Source organism: Trachypithecus francoisi, unplaced genomic scaffold, assembly GCF_009764315.1.
Source record: "Trachypithecus francoisi isolate TF-2019V2 unplaced genomic scaffold, Tfra_2.0 Lachesis_group1, whole genome shotgun sequence".
Lineage (NCBI taxonomy): Eukaryota > Metazoa > Chordata > Mammalia > Primates > Cercopithecidae > Trachypithecus > Trachypithecus francoisi.
In genome coordinates this window covers 50,351,038-50,374,866 of record NW_022681454.1, presented here as the reverse complement: position 1 = coordinate 50,374,866, position 23,829 = coordinate 50,351,038, and the positions used below count along the sequence as shown (strand labels likewise).

The window sequence follows — 23,829 nt, the reverse complement described above, 5'->3', positions numbered from 1 at the left end:
AGCCGGGCATGGTGGTACACACCTGTAGTCCGCTCTAAAACCCTTCTCAGTCCTCCACTGCGTACAGGATCGTCTAAACTCCCTGTGTTAACCTTCACAGTCCTGATATCCTGAGCCTCTACCCTCCCTTGCTGATTTGATTTTCCACTATCCATGCCCTGAACCCTTCTTCTCCTTTCCCCTGAGTAAGTCTGCTCCTTTCCCCTGAACAGCCACCCACACTCACTCCAGTCACTGTACTTCTTCTCCTGCCACTCTCCTTCTCACCCGTTTTGTTTTGTCTTGAGGCGGAATCTCTCTGTTGCCCAGGCTGAAATGCAGTGGCACAGTCTTGGCTACTGCAACCTTTGCCTCTCGGGTTCAAGTGACTCTCCCACCTCAGCCTCCCGAATAGCTGGTTCTACAGGTGCACCACCACACCCAGCTAATTTTTGTATTTTTTGTAGAGACAGGGTTTCACCATGCTGCCCAGGCTGGTCTCTAACTCACTTGTTTTCAAAATCCAACCACTCTCCCTCTTACCAAGTCCTGCCCTCAGTCAAGCCCATTCAAGCCTGATCTCCATTAGAACCTCCTCCATCACTGGAAGCAAGCCTGCCCTTTTGGATTCCTGTGGAGCTCATCGTCTGGACCATTAATTTGGGGCACAGGACACCTTGTATTGCCATTCGTTCTTGACACATCACAGTTCATCCCCCTATCTAGACCGTCAGCTTCCCAAGGAAGGGCCTGTGCCTGGTTCATTCCTTTTTATAACTTCAACACCTAACACAGTGCCCTGAGCATAGCACACACACAACAAGAGTGTGGGTGAAAATAAGCAGTTGGCCATTGGGAGAATTCAGAATATTAGCCTTTATTTGTGGCAAATCTATCACAGGAAACATAAGGAATGGATATTCACAGGGACAGGATGTAATTCACCAGCATGATGGATGCTTTTGACAGAATCCAATGCTAGGTACTCTATAAATGTTTCATCAAATGAATCAATTACAGGTTGGCAGGTGTCCTCTGGTTATCAAAGTCTAGCAGCAGGAAGAAAGGTACCAAAGCCTTCCAACTTCAAGAACTGCTGCCATTATTCTCATAAAAATCATTAGACCAGGCAACATCTGGCATCTCCCCAACACTTGGGAGAATCTTTCTAAGCCTCTAATAGCTAACCCAAATCTTGTCTTCTCCCTTCTAAGGTTAGTCCAATATGTTCTGTCCCAGGTCCTCTTCCTCCACTAACACCAAGATTCTGTCCACACCAAGGAGAGAACACTTTATAACAACTGACAGAGTCAGCTGAGCTGTTGCCATGGAGACAGTGGTGATTTCAGGAAATCCATCTGTTTTAGATTGCTCTATAGACTCACCCTAACTTCTTTTACAGATCATGTAGCTCAGGGCCCCTGAAGCCTCCATTCCCACAGCACCTTCTCCCAGCCTCATTTCTAATCTCTCTTCCAAATTCCAAACCTCACCTAGAAACCTTACACTCCATGGCCAGGTGTAGTGGCTCATGCCTGTAATCCCAGCACTTTGGGAGGCCAAGAAGGGCAGATTGCTAGAGCTCAGGAGTTTGAGACTAGCCTGGGCAACATGGCAAGGCCCCATCTCTACAAAAAAATACAAAAATTAGCCAGGAGTAGTGGTATGTGCCTGTGGTCCCAGCTACATGGGGGACCGAGGTGAGAGGATTGCTTGAGCCTGGGGAGTGGAGGCTGCAGTGAGCCAAGATCACGCCACTGCACTCCAGCCTGGGTGAGAGTGAGACCCTGTCTCAAAAGAAGAGGAGAGGAGAGGAGAGGGGAGGGGAGTGGAGGGGAAGACAGGGGAGGAGAAGGGAGGAGAGGGGAGGGGAGGGGAAGGGGAGAGGATGGAAGGGGGAGAGGAGAGGAGAGACCTTACACTCTAAGGGCCAATTTTTTTTTTAGATGGAGTCTCACTGTGTCACCCAGGCTGGTGTGCAGTGGTGTGATCTCGGCTCACTGCAACCTCCGCCTCCTGGGTTCAAGTGATTCTCCTGCCTCAGCCTCCCAAATAGCTGGGATTGCAGGCATGCACCACCACATCCAGGTATTTTTGTATTTTTAGTAGAGACAGGTTTCACCATGTTGGCCAGGTTGGTCTCGAACTCCCAACCTTAGGTGATCCACCTGCCACAGCCTCCCAAAGTGCTGGGATTACAGACATGAGCCATTGCATCCAGCCTCTAGGGGCTACATTGATGACTTAGGTCCAGTCTCCTAACATTCGGCAAAGTAAAGCCAGACTAGTACCTCCACATTAGATAAAAACAAATGTTGCCATGACAGTAAAAGGCCACTTGTGGGTGGAGCGAGTTGGTGGGTTTGAGGAAGGGTCAGTGTTTGCAGGCAGTGGTTCTCCTGGGTATCTGAAGAAACAATATTGTTTACTTGGAGTTCATCTTTCATTAATTCAAAAGGAAAAAAGCATATAGTGACACTGTAATTAACAAAAAGGATACATCTGAGAGGCACAAATGTGTTGTCAGAAGTTTCAACAGAGACAATACCAGCAACTCAGGATTCTGGGTGGATGTGGATTCCCTTCCTCCCCATTCTACTTTCCTCCACAACTCTCCCAAGCCATGGAGCACAGCCCCATAGCCTTCCTGGTCCCCCTCTGTAGGGCTCTCCATGCCTCACTGTCATAAGGTCGGGGAGGCACAACCTGCTGCCCAATAATTATAGCACACCACAGGAGCCCCAAGGCACTGTTCCTGGGGAGGACGGCTGTGATAGACAATGTCCCTATCTGTTACGGGCTGAACTGTGTTCCCGCCCAACTCATATGCTGAAGCCTAACCTCAGTACATCAGAATGTGACTGTTTCGTATCTGGAGATAGGGCCTTTTTTTTTTTTTTTTTTTTTTTTTTTTGAGGCGGAGTCTCGCTCTGTCACCCGGACTGGAGTGCAGTGGCCGGATCTCAGCTCACTGCAAGCTCCGGCTCCGGGTTTACGCCATTCTCCTGTCTCAGCCTCCCGAGTAGCTGGGACTACAGGCGCCCGCCACCTCGCCCGGCTAGTTTTTTTTTTGTATTTTTTAGTAGAGACGGGGTTTCACCATGTTAGCCAGGATGGTCTCGATCTCCTGACCTCGTGATCCGCCCGTCTCGGCCTCCCAAAGTGCTGGGATTACAGGCTTGAGCCACCGCGCCCGGCCAGATAGGGCCTTTTAAGAAGTGATTAAGTGGCCAGGTGTGGTGACTCACACCTGTAATCCCAGCACTTTGGGAGGCCAAGGCAGGTGGATCACCTGAGGTCAGGAGTTCAAGACCAGCCTGGCCAACATGGCGAAACCCTGTCTCTACTAAAAATACAAAAATTAGCCGGGTGTGGTGGTGCACACCTGTAGTCCCAGCTACTCAGGAGGCTGAGACAAGAGAATCCCTTGAATCCAGGAGGCCGAGGTTGCAGTGAGCTGAGATTGCGCCACTTCACTCCAGCCTGGGTGACAAAGCGAGACTCTGTCTCAAAAAAAAAGAAAAAAGAAAAAAAAAGTGATTAAGTTAAAATTAGGTGTTAAGGTGAACTCTCACCCAATCTCACTGGCATCATAAAAGGAGAAATGTGGACACACAGAGAGACCTAGGGGTGTGCAGGAACAGAGGAAAGACCACGTGAAGCAGCAGCAAGAGGGCAGCCATCTGCAAGCCAAGGAGAGGCTTCTGAGCAAGCCAGCCTTTCCACATCTTGACCTTGGACGTCCAGCCTCCAGAACTGTGAGACACATCTCTTTATTTAACCCATGCAGTCTGTGGTATTTTGTTAAAGCAGCCCTAGCAAACCAATACAATTCCTTTTTGTCCTCAGCTGCCCCCAGCAGCAACAATATAATCCCAAGGATGACTACATAAAATGTTTATCTCTTGAGGCTGGGCGCGGTGGCTCAAGCCTGTAATCCCAGCACTTTGGGAGGCCGAGACGGGCGGATCACAAGGTCAGGAGATCGAGACCATCCTGGCGAACACAGTGAAACCCCGTCTCTACTAAATATACAAAAAACTAGCCGGGCGAGGTGGCGGGCGCCTGTAGTCCCAGCTACTTGGGAGGCTGAGGCAGGAGAATGGCGGGAACCCGGGAGACGGAGCTTGCAGTGAGCTGAGATCCGGCCACTGCACTCCAGCCTGGGCGACAGAGCAAGACTCCGCCTCAAAAAAAAAAAAAAAAAAAAAAAAAGTTATAAAATGTTTATCTCCAGACGAGTGGTTATGTCCTCTTGGTATCCACTTTGATATTAATAGAGCTACTCCAGCCTTCTTTGACTGATGTTGCATGTTGTATCTTTTTCCATCCTCCTATTTTTAATGTTTGTGTCTTTATGTTTAAAGAGAGTTTCTTTTGCCAACATATCATTGGGCCTTGCTTTTTTAACCAGCTGACAATCTCTGCCTTTTAACTGGGGTATTAGAACTCTACTGTCCATTACATCACTAGCCTCCTATAACTATGTAAATTTAAATTAATTTAATAAAATTAAAAATTCAGTTCACGAGCCATACTTCAAGTGCTCAAGAGCCACATGTGACTAAGTATAAAAGAACACAGACAAAAAGAACAGTTGCATCATCACAGGAAGTTCTATTGGACAGCCCTGGTTTAGATCATTTACATTTGGTGCCATTATTAATATGGCTGTTTAAATCTATCATTTTGCTACATATTTTCTTTTTGTCTAATTGTTCTTTTTCATATCTTCATCCTTTTCTGCTTTCTGTGAATTAGTTGAGCATTTTTCATGATTCCATTTTATTGACTTTATTGGCTTATTAATGACAACTCTTTGTTTTTAGTGGTTGTTTTAAGGCTCACAGTATGTGTCTTTAACTTATTATCATCTACCTTTAAGTAATACTATACTACTTCATATATCATATAAGAATCTTACAACAATCTACTTCATTTCCCCCTTCTTGGCCTTTGTGAAATTACTTCAAATATTCTATATCTAAAAACCTCAAAATACACTGCTACTATTTTTGCTTTAAACACTATCTTTTAAAGATTTTCTTTTCTTTTTTTTTTTTTTTTGAGATGGAGTTTCACTCTTGTTGCCCAGGCTACAGTGCAATAGTGCAATCTTGGCTCACTGCAACCTCCACCTCCTGGGTTCAAGCGATTCTCCTACTTCAGCCTCCCAAGTAGCAGGAATTACAGGCATGTGTCACCAGGCATGGCTAATTTTTGTATTTTTAGTAAAGACAATGTTTCACCATGTTGGTCAGGCTAGTCTCAAACTCCTGATCTCAGGTGATCCACCCACCTTGGCCTCCCAAATTGCTGGGAATATAGTCATGAGCCACCATGCCTGGCTAAGATATTTTTAAAATATGAAAATTTATTTTATATTTATCTACAATTTACCATTTCTGTTGTTGTTTAATCCTTTATTTTGATCAAGATTTTCAGCTGGTAGATTTTCCTTTTAATTGAAGGACTTCCTTTAATGTTTATTGTAGTGCATGTCTACTGGAAATGAATTCTTTCAATTTCTGTATGTCTGAAAAGGATTTTATCCTCATTTTTGGAAGATATTTTTGTTGAATATAGAATTCTCACTTGATAGGATTTTTTCTTTCAGTGAATTAAAGATATTATTCCACCGCCTTCTGGCTTGCATTGTTTCCAACAAGAAGTCTGCAGTCATTACCCTTGTTTTTTTCCTCTGTCTATAGTATAGTCTTCCCTTAGTATCCACAGTGAATCGGTTCCAGGACTCCATAAGGATACCCAAATCCCTTAGATAAAATGGCATAGTATTTGCATATAACCTACATACATCCTGCCATATACTTTAAATTATCCCTTGATTACTTATACCTAATACAATGTAAATGCTATATAAATAATTGTTATACTATATTGCTTTTTGTATTATTTTTTGTTTCATTGTTATTTTTCCTTTTTTTTTTTTTTTTTTTGAGACACAGTCTTGCTCTGTCACCCAGCCTGGAGTGCAGCAGTGTGATCTTGGCTCACTGCAATTTCTGCCTCCCAAGTTCAAGTGATTCTCGTGCTTCAGCTGCCTGAGTAGCTGGGACTACAGGTGTGCACTGCCATCACACCTGGCTAATTTTTGTATTTTTAGTTGAGGCAGGGTTTCACCATGTTGGCCAGACTGGTCTCATACTCCTGGCCTCAACTGATCTGCCTGCCTTGGCCTCCCAAAGTGCTGGGATTACAGGGATGAGCCACTGTGCATGTCCTCACCAAATATTTTTGATCTGCAGTTGGTTGAATCCATGGATGCAGAAACCATGAATACAGAGGGCCAACTATACTGTTCTTTTCTCTCTGGTTATTTTAAGATTTTCTCTTTATCACTGGCTTTAAGCAATTTTATTCTTGTGTATATTGGTGTGGTTTTTTTCATATTACTTGTATTTGTAGTTTGTTGAGCTTCTTGAATAAGTGGAATTTTAAAAATCTAATTTGAAAATATTTTGGCCAGTGTTTCTTCAAATATTTTTTCCCACCACCATTCTGTGGACTCCATTACACTCACATTAAGCCATTTGAAGTTGTCTCACAGCTCACTGGTACTTGCTGTTTTTTTCTTTTTCCAGTGTTTTCCCCTGTGTGTGCTTTTTATACTTTCTATTGCTTTGTCTTCAAATTAACTTTTTTTTTTTTGCAGTGTGTAAATAAATCCTATCCAATGTATTTTCATCTCAGATATTGTATTTTCCATCTCTAGAAGCTTGATTTGGGTCTATATATATATATATATATATATATATATATATATAACTTCCATGTCTCTACCTTTCACGCTCAATTTTCCTCTACTTTCTTAACACATAAAATATAATTATCCTAATTGCTTTAGTGGTCTTATCCACTAATTCTTTCATAAGTGTCATTTCTGACTCTGTTTCTATTGACTGCTTTTTCTCTTCAATATGGGTTGTATCTTCCTGCTTCTTTGCATACCTTGTAATTTTTTGTTTGATGTCAGACACTGTGAATTTTGCATGGTTGAGTGTTGCATATTTTTTGTGTTCCTATAAAGATTGTTGAGCTTTGTTCTGGAATGCAGTTAAGTTACTCGAAAATAGTTTGACTCTTTCAAGGCTTATTTTAAAAGTTTTTTCAGCCTCCAGAGTAGCTGGGACTACAGGTATGTGCCATCAAACCCAGCTAATTTTTGTGTTTTTAATGGAGACAGGGTTTCACCATGCTGGCCAGGCTGGTCCCAAACTCCTGACCTCAGGTGATCTGCCCACCTCAACCTCCCAAAGTGCTGGGATTACAGGCATGAGCCCCCATGCTTGGCCAATTCTAGGGATAATTTTACCCAAATACTAAGGCAATATCCTTCTGAGTACTCTATCCAATGCCCCATGAATTATGAGGTTTTCCATTCCGGCTGGTGGGAATACAATCTTCCCAGTCCTGTGGGGTTGTTCCCTCTGTTCCTTTTGAATGGTTATTTCCCTGACATTGGGCAGTTTTCTCACATGCATGCACTGAGTAGCACTAGCTAAAATATTTGAAGGAGACTCTCTGCACATCTCCACAGCGTTTCTCTCTCTCTCTCTCTCTCTCTCTCTCTCTGTCTGTCTCCTTTTGCAGCTCACTCTATCTGCTGCAGCTCTTTTCTCCACTTCTCTCTGCAGCTGTCTTCTCTCTGGAACTCTTCTTTGTGAACTCTAGCCATTTTGACCTCCCCAAACTTCTAGCTCCGTCTCCTCGACTCAAGGACATGGCTGAGCTCTGCTTGGCATTGCAGCCTGAAAACTCTCTCTAGGAAGTCAATCAGGGCAATTGTAGGCTCACCTTGTTTGCATCTCCTTTCTTGGAGATCTCTGTCCTGTTCTGCCTGATGTCCAATATCTGAAAACCCATCTTTCATATATTTTGTCTAGTTTTTTAGTTGTTTCGGACAGAATGATAAATCCAGGCCCTGTCACTCCATCTTGGCTGGAAGCTGAAACCTATATTGTCTCCAGAGAATTTTGCTGGAAAGTGTTTCTACAACTTTCTGTCATATGTCTGGCTTTTTCCCTTTTTCTCTTAACTTCTTTTATTTAAAATAGTCTTTGACACATTTTCTTTTCCTCTACATTTCTTGATAAATACTAAAAACTAAAGATACATGGAAAGGAATGCCACACTAAAAACCCACATCACAAGATAATAATGACACTTTGATCAGGCTGACATGTTCACATGCACACTACAGAGGACCTCTGGTTCTACCGGGCTACCCACAGCATGAGGCATAAACATACTCCGACTTGTCCTCTTTTTGAAGGAAAATAATAATAATTTTATGTATATTATATGACTCAAGTGTCAACTTACAAGAAAAAAAAACTAAATTTTAAAGATCATACCTGTCTCATTTATTTGGCTAACTGAAATTAATCAAAAATTTCTCCTATATAAAAATAATAACTGGCAAATATTAATTACATATCAGATACTCATTCCCAGTACTTCGTATAAATTACAATTTAGTAATCAAAGCAATCCCATAAAATAAATACCACAATTATCATTCCCGCTTATAGATGAGGGAACTGAGATTCAAGACTTATTAAGGGACACTTGCTCGCTTATGGCAGAAACAGAAACCTAAGTCTGTTTGGCACTAAACTCCATTATATATAGGAGTGATCTGAAAAATTGAAAACACTGTTGCCTGACAGAGGAAAAACAACATTGGCCTAAAATAACTAATAGGATAATAATTTTCAAAATAGGGAACAATATTCTAGTAAGTTAAAAAAAAAAAAGTCTGACCAAAAATTAGGAAGAAAAAAGTAATGAAAATAAGACCTCATCTTTTATTAAGTGAGTTAGTGAAGGGTGGAGGTAAAGCAAAGTTGATGATCTTGGCATTACAAATCAGAGCAAGAGTTATGTGAATTATCTGTAATGAAATGCATTATTTGCAATTAAAATTATAAGAACACTGATCATCTAGGGAGAGTAAGATTAGTGTCCTGGCTCTGGAAAACATCAGTGGAGCTATGTGTGGCGTCTTGCTGAGCATAAAGTCAAGGTGCCAGTCAAGGAAGAATGAATGGTAGAGACGGGGCTTTAGAAAAATGAAATCATCCTTTGATAGGATGAATTTTTTTTTTTTTTTTTTTGAGACGGAGTCTCGCTCTGTCGCCCAGGCTGGAGTGCAGTGGCGCTATCTCGGCTCACTGCAAGCTCTGCCTCCCTGGTTCACGCCATTCTCCTGCCTCAGCCTCCCGAGTAGCTGGGACTACAGGCGCCCGCCACCTCGCCCGGCTAGTTTTTTGTATTTTCTAGTAGAGACGGGGTTTCACCGTGTTAGCCAGGATGGTCTCCATCTCCTGACCTCGTGATCCACTCGTCTCGGCCTCCCAAAGTGCTGGGATTACAGGCTTGAGCCACCGCGCCCGGCCGATAGGATGAATTTTTTAAACCTCTTGTCCCCCAAGGGCATTGATTTTTCCTTTGAAAGAAGAGTTGCAGGCAGATTATGAGAGGTGTATAGTATGAAGGCGGAAGGCTCAGGCCTGAGCCCCGTCTGGCATCAACTTTTCAGGTAATACCGAGCCTGTCTTGAAACCTCTCTAAGACTTTTTTTTTTTTTTTTTTTAAAGAAGTAAGGCCCCCTTTTCACAGAAAACCTTATGTTCAACATACGAAACAGAGAAGAAAAGAGGACTGTCTGATGGGGGCTGGAGGTTGGAGGCTGAGGTCTCATTCTCCCCAACTCACCGTCTCCCACTCTGGGTCTCAGCAGGTCCCTAGGAGCCCCCATGGTCTCCCCTCAAGCACATTAGACTGGTTTTCCCTGAAGGGTCTTCTGAGTCTAGAGTGAAGATCTCTGAACTCCATTCCCAGCCACTGCCCTGAGATTGTGAGGGCAATGCCTTTGCGATCCTCAGTTTGCTTAACTGTAAAGTGGGACTAGAGGAATCCCTAAGAGCCCCTCCAGCTATAATACTCTGTCCTTTAATAGGACTCTGATGATTAATAAATTTAAAAAGGGCCATCACATTGCAGTAGACTATTAGGGGAAAAAAAATTAGCCAAGTAGGTAGTGTTTTCCAGAGTCCATAATGTTTCACCAATTTACAGAGGATTAGAGATTTTTTTAAATAAATTGATATAAAAATCAATAAAATTTTGGTAGTCCATAAGCCTTAACCTGCCTTTCACTATCAAACTGGGGGAAATTTGACAAGTGTACTGATTCAGTCCATATTGATGCATTTTTTTCTTTTTCGGTAAAGAATTTCCTGCAGTTGAGAGTCACTTGAAAATACTGCAAAGTGGTTAAAAATGCTCAGAAATAACTGAATATGGTTATATAAAAGAATCTGGAAGTATTTAATGGTAAAGGGTCTTTACCATTGTCTCCAACTTACTCTGAATGACTTAAAAATATGTATTTATACCTAAGTACTACAAAGTGAGAGGGAGGGAGGGGGTCAATTGGAAATAGATGGTTAATCTAGATAAAGGACGTTTCTGGGTATAAAAGAGTTCCTTGTACTATTCTTGCAACTTTTCTATAAGTTTAAAACTATATCAAAATAAAAACTTACAGAAACAAACCAAAAAATGCTCAGAAAAATACCTAACTGAAATGCATTTGTTTTTCCCTCCCACACCCTTTCTGTAAACTTCCTGTCACACCCCAATTTAAAAGAGAATATTCATGACATTTTTCCCACATATTTTTCCCTTCCCCATCTCCCTTCTCTTTGATAGCTGTGATTGTCGGAGCAGGAGTACCTGAAAGCCCTAAGGGTTGACGAGTTGCAGCTGATCATCCGCTTAACCACTGCTGACAGTTCTGCTGCTGCTCTTACTATACTTACAGAGTACAGTAAGCAAGCAGTTGCATTTCTAGAGATTTCATCCATTCACAGTGATAATAGAAAATAGCCCACTTGCATTTTATTTCTAATCCTCGTTACTCAGGGAAATATTTGTTAATTATAAGAAATAATAAGTATGGGAATGAAGAATATCATTTCAGCAAAAAGGCAGTGTAGCCAAGGCTGCCAGGGCTCTGCACATGTCCCCTTGGCTCTCACCGCTCCTATCTGCGCCAATGGCTTCTTACTGCAAGCTCTTCTGATTCTCTGCCTGAGAGCTTTTCCCAGTACAGGAGGCAAAACAGAGAGCTGGTTTGATAATGCCCTGACAGCATCCATGAGCCAATGGTGGACAGAGTTGGGTGGATAAATACCTCCTATTCTCTCGTCCTCTGAGGCATGTTCTAATCTACACAACAGCCCAGATGTCCCCACACATATGGTCCCAGTCGCCCACAGTGATAGCTGGTTTATTGGTCTTTTTGTTTGTTTGTTGTTTTTTTTTTTCAAGACGGGATCTCACTCTATCGCCCAGGCTGGAGTGCAGTGGCACAATCACTGCTCACTGCAGCCTCAACCTCCCTGAGCTCAGGTGATCCTCCCATCTCAGCCTCCTGAGTAGCTGGAACTACAGGTGCACACCACCATGCCTGGCTAATGTTTTCATATTTTTTGTAAAGACCAGGTTTTGCCATACTGCCCAGACTGGTCTCATACTCCTGGGTTCAAGCAATCCTCCTGCCTCAGCCTCCTAAAGTGTTGGGATTACAGGCACGAGCCACTGAGCTGGCTGGTAGCTGGTTTATTAACATACCTTGGGTTCTTTCTCATCTCCATCTCACTTCTCATTCCTTTCGGGGATCACCTCCCAGGTAAACTACTTATACTCAAAGTGTTCTCTCAGGTTCTGATTCTGAGGGAACCTGCTGCAAGACAGGGGGTATTTCAAGAAGAAAAGAAATAAACTAATTTCATTAAGGACCTACCAATGGTGTAGGATGCTATGCCTATGTTATCTTTGTTCAACTTTCACAGCAACCCTACTAGAAAAATACGATTACTCTATTCTCGCAGATAGGAGAAGGTGACTCAAATAAGTAATATTTTACTTAAGATCACATAGTTTGGGGAGGCTGGGGAGGCCGTAGTGTTCAAATCTACAGCCACACGGTCCCATGCCTACCTCTCCACCTGCCTCCTGAATCCCTTCATTAACCCTGGCAGGCCACTACTGATCAGCTTCCCCTCAAATCCTTCAGGGACAAAGGCTTTGAGTTCATTCCTTTTTTCTGAAACCTAAGTTAATAAAAAAAAAAAAGGTGAAAACTGTGTCAGAGGAATTTGGTTCAGTTCCACACACATCTGTTGCATGATCACTCCCAACCACATCTTGTGAACAGTCCCTACCCTCAGGGAGCTTCCAGTCCAGTGAGGGAGCCACACCCATGATCAAAAGCAGCCACAGAATGTGTTAAGTAAGGCACAGATATGCATTCAAGAGAGTTATTTAGCCCAACTTGGGGTTTCAGGAAAGTTTCCTGGTCAGGTAACGCCCAGGCTGAGTCTCAAAGGGCAAAGAATATCCAGGGATATAATAAAAAAAAAGTTTGATGGCAATTTCGGCAGAAGGTAGTGATTGAATAAATGTGTGAGTTAAGGGAAAGAAAGGAGTCCAGAATGACACTGAGACTTTTGGCTTAAGCAATCAGATGGAAGGTAGTACTACTAACCAAGACTGAGAATACAGGCAAAAGAACAGACTGGAAGATGCTGAGGCCATTTTTGTCCATGCATCACTACATCAGACAGTGACAAGTATCCTTTGGATCTGCCAGGTAAGCTTTCCCAACATGTCTTCTGTTACAGAGTAGAGTCTCTTGGGCATATAAGTGGGCATTTGACCCAGGTCTGGCCAATTATAGCACCCCACCCTTCGTCAATAACTCTTGAGCAGCCACGTGACTTGTACTAGTTAGCTTTGATTGTTTACAAACATATCCCAAACTCAGTGGCTTGAAGCAACAACAGTTTACCATGTCTGACAATTCTATGGGTTGTCAGGGTGGGTCTTCCCATCTGAAATGATCTAGCTATGGCTGGATGGTTTAGGATGGCCTCATACATGTCTAGTCTCAGCTGGAAGGGCTGGGCCTCTCTCTCTACTGGCTGGCCTGGGCTTTCTCACATAGAGGCAGAAAGGTTCCCTGTGACAAGAGCAGAAGCACCTCTTGTAGGACCCCATGCACCCTAGGTGGGGTGCTCCCCCACTGAGCTCCCCTGAACCCTGTATGCCCTCTTCATAGAATTTTTGCTGCTTGATGAACTGTCAGAGACTGTTTCCTCCATGACAGCAGACACTGTTTCTATTTTATTCATTGCCTCTCATAGTGCCTGGCATCTAGTAGGTGCTCAGTAATTATATGGGTTATGAATGAATGATTGTGATGCATTCCAAAGATGAACAAATAAAGTGGCCAGTTCAATGAGTCATAGGTTTCCTTGAGAAGGAGACTTGATGGATAGGGCAACATTTCAGATCTCATAGAACTGCAATGCATGGTGTTTTTCATTCCTGATCCTGCAGGCCCTGGCCAGCACCCCAGGACACAGGACTTCACGCTCCCTATGCCAGCTTCAAGGGGGACAATAGAGTCTTCCTGGTCACTCCCTCCTCCTGCATTAGGCAACTGCATGTGTCCTGCCTGCCTGGGTCCTCGGTGCTGGGAACTGGCCTTCAGGTCCCTAAAGACAACATACAATCCTCTTTTAATTGCAACAAGAATTACATTGTTCAGCACCACACCACACACCCTCCCCATTCCTTCTCTCTCTGCCTCTCTTACTTCTGTACCCTCCTCCCAGGGCATCCTGCCTCTCTTTGTCTCACAGATGCAGGGACAAGCTCCAAGTAGCACACATCAGTGATTTCCCTACTCCAAATCAGCAGGGCCACCCAAGTCCTTCTGCAAGTGAAGGGTAGGATGAGATTAGGTTGGTTTTGGTTGAGCTTCAGCCAGCTAAACTGACTACCTCCACCTCATGTTCTTCCAAGGCTTAGAATCTCCAGCCCCACACATATTTCAAAGAATTAAAATACCCACATGTCTAAGCAAAGTTTCTCAACCATGGCACTATTAACATTTTGGACTTGATAATTCCTTGATGTGGGGAGTTTCTATTCACTAGATGCTAGCAGCAACCTCCCCCTCCAGTTGTGACACTCAAACACATTTCTAGACATTGCCAAATGCCTTTTGGGGGCGAGGGCTCAGTCCTGGTTGAGAGCACTGGTATAAAGCCTTGAAAATGCACATAGAGGCCGGGCATGGTGGCTCATCCCAGCACTTTGGGAGGCTGAGGCAGGTGGATCACTTGAGGTCAGGAGTTTGAGACCAGCCTAGCCAACATGGTGAAACCTCGTCTCTACTAAAAATACAAAAATTAGCCTAGCATGGTAGCACATCCCTGTAATCCCAGCTACTCGGGAGGCTGAGGTAGGAGAATTGATTGAACCTAGGCAGCAGAGGTTGCAGTGAGCCAACATCATGCCACTGTACTCCAGCCTGGGCAATAAAATGAGACTCCATCTCAAAAAAGAAAAAAAAAAATGCACATAGAAATATATCCTATGGAAATGCATCTAGAAATTTATTCTGAGGAAATTATTAAGGATGTGCATGAAGATGAAGCTACAAGGATGTAGCTTGATAACATCAACACTGCAAAAACAACAAAAAACCTAAATTTTCAACAATGGGGGTTAAGTACATCTAAACCTTGGAATATGATACTGCCATTAAAAAAACAGTCCATGATCCACATCTATGGACATGAAAAGATGTCTACGATACATACAAGTAAAAAAACAGATAACAAAACAAGATTATAGTATAATTGCAGACAGTGAGACAAATTGTGCATAGAGAAAAAAGGATGGAAGGCTATAGCCCAAAATGTTAATAATAGTAATCTCTAAAATGGGGAGATACAAGTAACTTTTTTCTTTTTCTTTTGCTTGCTTGTGTTTCCTAGGCTGTCAACAATGAACAAGTACTTCTTAATTTATAAAATGTAAGATAAAATTCCTCGAAAAGAAAGAGTAGCCCCAGGTTTTGAGCACAGAAACCCACAAACCACTTCTCCCTGGGAGAAGAGTGGCCTTCCCTCTTCCCCCACCCTTTGCTCCTCCCAGCATGTAAGAGGAATTTACTGCCTGAAGAAAACTGTTACATAGACCCAAAGTCTCTTGGTTCTGTTTCTCTCCCACCCTGCCCGCTTCTCTTCCACCCACTCTGTCTTCCCTGGATTCCAATTAAAGTGGCTGATACCAGCTTTGAGACTGATGGAGGAATTTGGAATTCGACCATCAGCAAAGCTTTAGAGGCACCAACAGGAAAGAAGTCCTTAAACCCATTCCCTGGAACTAAACCTGCCCTGCCTGACTGCCCTCAGCTCACCAAGGGCCAACTCTCTGCAGCGGCCAGTCTTTCCTCTGGCTTGTTCCAGATTCTCTAGGCCAGGGAGTTCAGACCTTTGGCTCCCTTCCTCTCCCCCACAGCCTGCCACTTCACTACTAATTAGCACCTCCAGCTCAGCCAGGACAGGGTGGACAGAAGCAAAGCCATTGCTTCTGCCTTTTGCTAGCGACCAGCCTGCTGGGAAAGAGGTGGCAAGCATTGGTCGGGATGAGTTTGTGGATATCCCCCGGATTCACTGGACCACAGTTGCTTCCCTCCCCTGTTCACTCCTTATTTCACTCACACCCTGGCTGGGAGCTGCTTGTAGGCATGGATTCTGAGCAAGGCTGGGGCTACGGAAGCTCAGTTCAATGGCTTGTTCAATGGCTCTTGGGTATGGCCTAGGAGGGCACTGGCATAGGTGTAGGTGAGGTATATGCGTGTTGAGGGCAGGTAAGGGAAAGCAGGGGAGTAAGAACATCTGGGGCTCAAGTCCTCACTTCCAAGATGACAGAGAAAGAAGAAACAATGGTCATGCCCAAAAGGGCCATGCCATGTGCAACCTGTTTGCTGCATGAACTGCACCTGATGCATGTTCAAGGAAGAAGCTCTTAAGAAGTTTGTGGCCAGGTGTGGTGGCTCATGTCTGTAATCCCAGCAGTTTGGGAGGCTGACAGGAGGATCACTTTAGGCCAGAGTTCAGGAGCAGCCTGGGCAACATAGTGAGACTCTGTCTCTAGAAAAAAATTAAAAATTAGCCAGGCATGGTAGCCCATGTCGATGGTCCCAGCTACTCAGGAGACTGAGGCTGGTGGATCACTTGAGTCTGGGAGGCTGAGGCTGCAGTGAGCTGTGATCATGCCACTGCACTCCAGCCTGGGTGACAGAGAGAGACCCTGTCAAAAAAAAAAAAAAAAGTTCATCATTTGAAACATGGTAGAGGCTGCAGCTTTCAGAGACATTTCTGAAGCAAGCATCTTCGACGCCTATGTGCTTTCTAAGTTGTATGTGAAGCTACATCACTGTGCAAATTGTGCCATTCACAGCAAGGTAGTCAAGAATTTATCTCATGAAGGCCGAAAGGACCAAGAATCGAACACCCTCACCCCGATTTACATCTGCACGTGCTGCTCTGCAACCTCCACGAAAGCCCATGTAAGAAGCTGAGTCCTTTTTTTTTTTTTTTGAGACGGAGTCTCGCTCTGTCACCCAGGCTGGAGTGCAGTGGTGCGATCTCCGCTCACTGCAACCTCCACTTCCTGGGTTCACACCATTCTCCTGCCTTAGCCTCCAGAGTAGCTGGGACTACAGGCGCCCACCACCACGCCCGGCTAATTTTTTATATTTTTAGTGGAAACAGAGTTTCACCGTGTTAGCCAGGATGGTCTCGATCTCCTGACCTCGTGATCCACCCACCTCGGCCTCCCAAAGTGCTGGGATGAAGCTGAGTCCTTAAGGAATGAAGAAAGACTATTCTCAGGAGAAAAAAAAAAAAAGGAAATTATACTTAACATAGCATGTGGAGCGTATCTGTGCCAGATATGGTGGGGAGTTTGTGTGTGTTAGACCAAGCACTCTAGCGTAAAGTGCCGCATAGTGTTTTCATGGGGAAGAAAGCTTATCCACGAACATTAAACCTTAACTCTTCTGCAATATATTCTTGGCCTCCTCAGTTTGCACAGCTGTGTGAAAAAAAAGGTCATTTAGGCAGCTGTGAATGTTGTGTTAATTTGACCTGACCGAGTTTAAGTTAGTATCCTAAAAATAGGTGAAGATTGTCTAGGAGGCTAGGGAAAAACTGAACATGGTTGAGTGAGAAGCACATTAGGAAGTGACTTAGAGGTGTTCATACCCCTGCTGGAGGCTTTCCTAGGAAATGCATGACCTGGACAGCTTCAAAACTCCTGGCCTAAAGTGATCCTCCTATCTCAGCCTCCCAAACTGCTGGGATTACAGACATGAGGCACCACACCTGGCCACCAACTTCTTAATGGCCTCAGCCTTGAACATGCATCAGGTGCAGTTCATGCAGCAAACAGGTTGCACATGGCATGGCCCTTTTGGACATGACCATTGTTTCTTCTTTCTCTGTCATCTTGGAAGTGAGGACTTGAGCCCCAGATGTTCTTACTTCCCTGCTTTCCCTTATCTGCCCTCAACACGCATATACCTCACCTACACCTATGCCAGTGCCCTCCTAGGCCATAACCAAGAGCCATGAATACTCAAGGATTCATATGCAGATCCTCAACCTCCTGCTTGGAGTTGGCCTGCGGTGAGCCAGCCTCTTCCAATGCGCATCTTTCTCTGGTGCATTTCTCTATGGATAGAAAAGTCCAAGACACCAGAGGCATTTCTAGAAACTTTGTGGGAGTCTCACAAGAGGAAGAAGTTCCACAAAGTATGGAGAAAGTCTATGCTTTATTTTGTCTGTGTGACAATGGTATGTTTTATGTGTTCTAGAATTCAGAATTAAGAAAGTTAATGAGGGATACATATTTATGTTAATCTGAGAAATCCATTTGGGAGTGGATTGTTGGGGCTGACTTTACCACACAGGTTATATGTGTTTCCTGAAGCTAACACTGTAGCTTGGAGATTTTAATAACATGCATCGTGCTGAAAAACACCAAACAAAACTTATCTGGGGAGCTGTGCTGAACTACACGCTGCGCCCATGCTCTTCTGCAGACTTCTGACCACTCGTTCTGGGCAGAAAACTGGATGGATGAGGAGCCAGAGAGCCCTCCTTTTAGCTCCTACATGCCAGACAGTGGCCCTCTCTCTGAGCACCTTAATTAGCCCCATGACATCACGCTGGGGTCAGCAACATGATCTCCACTGTACAGATGAAGAACTGAGACAGCAAGAATCTAAGTTGCTTGTCCGAGGTCACACAGCCAGAAAGTCTCTGAGAAAGTGTCAGGTTTCCCCTCCTCGGCCTCCTCTCCCTTCCCAACCCTGGAATGCGGTTTCTCCCCAAGAATTGAGCAAAGTATCTTTCAAACAGCATCAGATATCCAGTGCAATCAAGACAAGTTTTGTGATAAGAAAGTGAGTCCTCAGGGCTGAGGCCTATGGTTTAGTCAATTCCTGGGGAAACAAGCACTGAAAACATTCATGACATCAGAGAGTGCTGAGGACACACACAGGTCACATTATTTCTGGTCAAGGACAGCTTAATAGGGTGTGACTGGTGTAGTGACACAGGGCCCCATCCTTAGACGAGCCTCATGCATGGTTAAATGTGCTGCTATCACCATCTTGAAATTCTTAATAATCATTGAACAGGGGTGCTATATTTTCATTTTGTACTGGGCCCTATGAATTATGTAGCTGGTCCTGCTTCTGGGAACGTATCTTGGTCGCCTCCCTGCATTCCCCGTTCCCAACCACGGGGCTTCCTGTGGGGCCAGGACTCCATATAGTCTTAGTAAGGGATGTTTTCTCGGCCAGTGTTTGAAACCGAAACAAAACAGAAGCCCCAATTTATGCAACTAAACAACAAAGTCTCCTCACTGAGCAACGCTCCCCCTTTGAAAGCTGATGCTGAATTGTGTTCGCAGCCGCCGCCGCGCCGCCGTCGCTCTCTAACGCCAGCGCCGCCTTTCGCTCGCTGAGCTCCAGCCGAAGAAGAAGGGGGGTAAGTAAGGAGGTCTCTGTACCATGGCTCGTACAAAGCAGACTGCCTGCAAATCGACCGGTGGTAAAGCACCCAGGAAGCAACTGGCTACAAAAGCCGCTCGCAAGAGTGCGCCCTCTACTGGAGGGGTGAAGAAACCTCATCGCTACAGGCCTGGTACTGTGGCGCTTCGTGAAATTAGACGTTATCAGAAGTCCACTGAACTTCTGATTCGCAAACTTCCCTTCCAGCGTCTGGTGCGAGAAATTGCTCAGGACTTTAAAACAGATCTGCGCTTCCAGAGCGCAGCTATCGGTGCTTTGCAGGAGGCAAGTGAGGCCTATCTGGTTGGCCTTTTTGAAGACACCAACCTGTGTGCTATCCATGCCAAACGTGTAACAATTATGCCAAAAGACATCCAGCTAGCACGCCGCATACGTGGAGAACGTGCTTAAGAATCCACTATGATGGGAAACATTTCATTCTCAAAAAAAAAAAAAAAAATTCTCTTCTTCCTGTTATTGGTAGTTCTGAACGTTAGATATTTTTTTTCCATGGGGTCAAAAGGTACCTAAGTATATGATTGCGAGTGGAAAAATAGGGGACAGAAATCAGGTATTGGCAGTTTTTCCATTTTCATTTGTGTGTGAATTTTTAATATAAATGCAGAGGCGTAAAGCATTAATGCAAGTTAAAATGTTTCAGTGAACAAGTTTCAGCGGTTCAACTTTATAATAATTATAAATAAACCTGTTAAATTTAAAAAAAAAAAAAAGAAAGAAAGCTGATGCTGCGCCCTTGAGACATTTCCCCCTCAAAACCCTAGCCCCCTATTTACAATAGCAAAGTCATGGAACCAACCCAAATGCCCGTCAATAATAGACTGGATAAAGAAAATGTGGTATATATGCACCATAGAATACTATGCAGCCAAAAAAAGGAATGAGATCATGTCCTTTGCAAGGACATGGATGAAGCTGGAAACCATCAACCTCAGCAAACTAACACAGGAACAGAAAATCAAACACCACATGTTCTCACTCATAAGTGGGAGTTGGACAATGAAAACACATGAACACAGGGAGGGGAACATCACACACCAGGGCCGGTTGGGGGATGGGGGGTGAAGGGAGGGAACTCAGAGGATGGGTCAATAGGTTAACAGCCTCCAGAACCCACCCTGCCTCCAGCCACATTCTGCTAACATGTCACCCCAGGGACCTGGTCCAAGGAGGGTGCTCAAACACTGACACCTATTGCTACTGTAATGAACTGTCACAAAGTTAGTAACTTACAGCAACAAACATGTATTATTACAGTTCTACAGATTAGAAGCCTGAGCCAGGTGTGGCTGGGCTGCAATTTTTTTTTTTTTTTTTTTTTTTTTGAGGTGGAGTCTCGCTTGACGCCCAGGCTGGAGTGCTAGAGTGCAGTGGTGTGATCTCAGCTCGCTGCAAGCTCCGCCTCCTGGGTTCATGCCATTCTCCTGCCTCAGCCTCCCGAGTAGCTGGGACTACAGGCGTCCACCACCACGCCCGGCTAATTTTGTGTGTTTTTAGTACAGACAAGGTTTCACCGTGTTAGCCAGGATGGTCTCGATCTCCTGACCTCGTGATCCGCCCGCCTCGGCCTCCTAAAGTGTTGGGATTACAGGCGTGAGCCACTGCGCCCGGCCTGGGCTGCAATTCTTTAGAAGGATTTGTCCTTTGGAAGGTCCCTACAAGGGCTGCATGCTCTGGGGGCTATTCCTGACCAGTGGGCCTCGATCTGTGAGCTGGCCAGACCATCCCCCAGGGAGGGGAGGACAAGGTCAGCAAACTTGCCACTCTGATGACCCTTTGATGTCCCCTTCAGAAGAACAAGCTCTCCTCAAAGAAAGGCTTTAAATAACAGCGTTTCTGTCCAGGTAGTACCTATGATAACTACAGGAACCAATGCAGATTAGCTTTCCTCGGTGTCTGGATATAGTAAGCAGAATAACAGCTCCCAGAAATGTCCACATACTGGTATCTGTGAATGTATTACATTACAGAGGAGAAGGTAATTAAGCTCACCGGTGGAATTAAGTTTGCCAACTAGCTAATTTTTTTTTTTTTTTTTTTTTTGAGACAGAGTTTCACTCTTGTTGCTCAGGCTAGAGTGCAATAGTGCAATCTTGGCTCATGGCAACCTCCGACTCCCAGGTTCAAGTGATTCTCCTGTCTCAGCCTCCCGAGTATAATATAAATATTATATATATTTATATATTATAGGCATGCGCCACCATGCCCAGCTAATTTTGTATTTTTAGTAGAGATGGGGGTTTCTCCATGTTGGTCAGGCTGGTCTCAAACTCCCGACCTTAGGTGATCCAACCACCTCGGCCTCCCACAGTGCTGGGATTACAGGCGTGAGTCACCGCGATTGGCCACCAACTAGCTAATCTTAAACTAGCGATAGTATCCTCAACTATGTGGGTGTGCTTAATGTAATAATGAGAGTCCTTAAAAGTGAAAGAGAACCAGAGGAGGAGGCCAGCGTGATGTCATATGAGAAGGACTCAACGTGCTCTTGCTGGCTTTAAAGATGGAGGAAGGGCCCATCAGCCAAGGACAGCACGCAGCCTCTACCAGGTGAAAAAGGCAAGGAAACAGATACCCCATTTTAGTCCACTGAAACCTAGGTTGGGTTTCCAATCTGTGGGAAATAATAAATTTGTGCTGCTGGAAGTTGTCAGGGCTCAGCCACGAGGAATGCATCAGTGGGCAATGCTGTCCCAGAGCTGCCCACATATGGAGTGCTCAAATCACTCCTCTGTAGGAAGTCAGAACCTTCAGGGCTGTGTTGCCTAAGGATGCTAGGCAGGGCTCGGGAACCAGAACTACCTCCGTGCAAACCCTGACGCCCCTTACCAGCTCTGTGATCTTGGGCAAATCACTCCTCCCTATCTCTTTGTTTCCTCACATGTAAAATGTGGATGACACCAGGACAAGGCCGTAGTTCCTCATCCAAAACCTTGGGGTCAGATGTGCTTCAAGGTGCAGAATTTTTCAGATTTCAGATAGTGCATTTGCACTACAGTAATGCCCACAGTGAGTCTGTCATCAAACACAATACAACTATTCAGACTAAATAGGTCAGTTTTTGCCACTAAATGGATTAACTGGGTCAAGTTTTCTCTCTAAATTAGTTATAAAATAACTTTTGTTCTCAAAATTATTGTTGTTGTTCATAACTACAGCAAGGATACTGTGGCCCGATAATTACTTCATAGAGTTATTATGTGGATTAAAAGAGTTACAATACAGGAAGCACTTAGGCCCATGCCTGATGCACAGAAAGCACGTTTAGGAACATCTGTAGCCAGTTTTCTCGCACAGTTCTACATTCTCTGTGTAGCATGTGCTGTTACAGCTGTTGGGAATGCATTTTCCCTGGTGTTTCTGCCTGGAGAGAACTCCCATTCGCCTATTCAAAGGTGACTCGGTGTCACCCCCACCATGCAAGTGTCCTTGACCACTCCTCTAGTCATGCCTGCACCCCAAGCCTACTTCTCTGCTGGCATTCATCACACTGAATTATAACTGGCCTAGGTCCATCTCCCCTTCTAGATCTCGTGGGTAGCAATGATAGCTTGCTTACCTGTGTATTCTTAGCACTTAGCACACACTAGGCCCATGTCCACAAATGTGTGGAAAATGGAATTTAATCAGACACCTAAATCTCTCAGCCTGCCAGTCTCCAAGCAGGTGCAGAAAAGCACATCCCAAAAAAGGCTCCCTCGCTGCCCTTGAATCTTAACAGAGATTAAAAACACCAATATGCATGTTCAGCATCATCACAACAGTGCCTGGAGAACTTCTTTGGCACCTTAAAATACTTCATCTGTCTCATAAACCCAATTAATATCCACCAGAAATGGCCCTGGCCAAGGGGAGACTTAGGAGATTAATTAACACTTCAGCTATTCAGCAAAAATTTATCTGAGTCCAAAATCTCTCCCCTCAACCTTTAGACTGAAGAAACACCTGGCCACCGCAGGAGGCCCCAGGGGGCCAGCCTGGACCGCTGCTTCTCCAGGGCCTGCTGCTTCCACAGCATCTGGGAGGTCTGGGCACAGGGCCAAGGGGCGGCTTTGCTTTCACAGTGCTTTGCATTTCCTCTTCCCTATGAAGACACCAACAGTTAGAGGTGGACCCTGGCTAAGTCTAGAGGGCCCCCACCAGCTTCCTCACACTCACATAATTGAGAGGGAGAGAAATGGAGCAGGGCCCCCCAGAGGAAGGCTGGAAAAGCCTCAAAATTTAAACAAGTACCAGTTAGGGCTTGAGAATCATTCACACTAAAAGAAAGAAGGACTTGAGCGCTGGCGCGGTGGCTCATGCCTGTAATTCCAGCACTTTGGGAGGCCGAGGCAGGCGGATTGCCTGAGCTCAGGAGTTCGAGACCAGCCTGGGCAACAGGGTGAAACCTTATCTTTACTAAAATAAAAAAAAATTAACCAGGCACTGTGGCAGGCACCTGTAGTCCCAGCTACTCGGGAGGCTGAGGCAGGAGAATAACTTGAACCCAGGAGGCAGAGGTTGCAGTGAGCTAGGATCACGCCACTGCACTCCAGCCTGGGCAACAGAGTGAGACTCCATCTCAAAAAAAAAAAAAAGAAAGAAAGAAAGAAAAAAGGACTTGGAAAGTGCATCTCCTTTTCAAGAGAAGGGAGGGGAGAGATTCAACAGCAGAAGGAATGGAAACATCCACTTGGGTTAGGCTGTGGTTTGAATGTGTCTCCCTAAGTTCATGTGTTGGAAACTTGATTTCCAGTGCCACAGTGTTGGGAGGTAGGCCTAATGGGAGGTGTTTGGGTTACTGGACCACTGCCCTTATGACGGAATTAATGCCATTATTGCGGGAGTGGACTAGTTACAAAAGCATGAGTTGGGCTCCCTCT

General features: G+C 44.7%; 2 protein-coding genes across 3 annotated transcripts in view; one reads left to right on the top strand and one right to left on the bottom strand.

The window, feature by feature from the left end:
• Window positions 1-23,829, bottom strand: part of SCD5 (stearoyl-CoA desaturase 5) — a 172,201-nt gene that overhangs the window by 130,033 nt on the left and 18,339 nt on the right. The window lies entirely within an intron of this gene.
• LOC117085389 (histone H3.3A-like) lies at window positions 18,831-19,409 on the top strand. Its single transcript, XM_033214271.1, has one exon. The coding sequence runs from the start codon at window positions 18,950-18,952 to the stop codon at window positions 19,358-19,360; it is 411 nt and encodes a 136-aa protein (XP_033070162.1). The 5' UTR covers window positions 18,831-18,949; the 3' UTR covers window positions 19,361-19,409.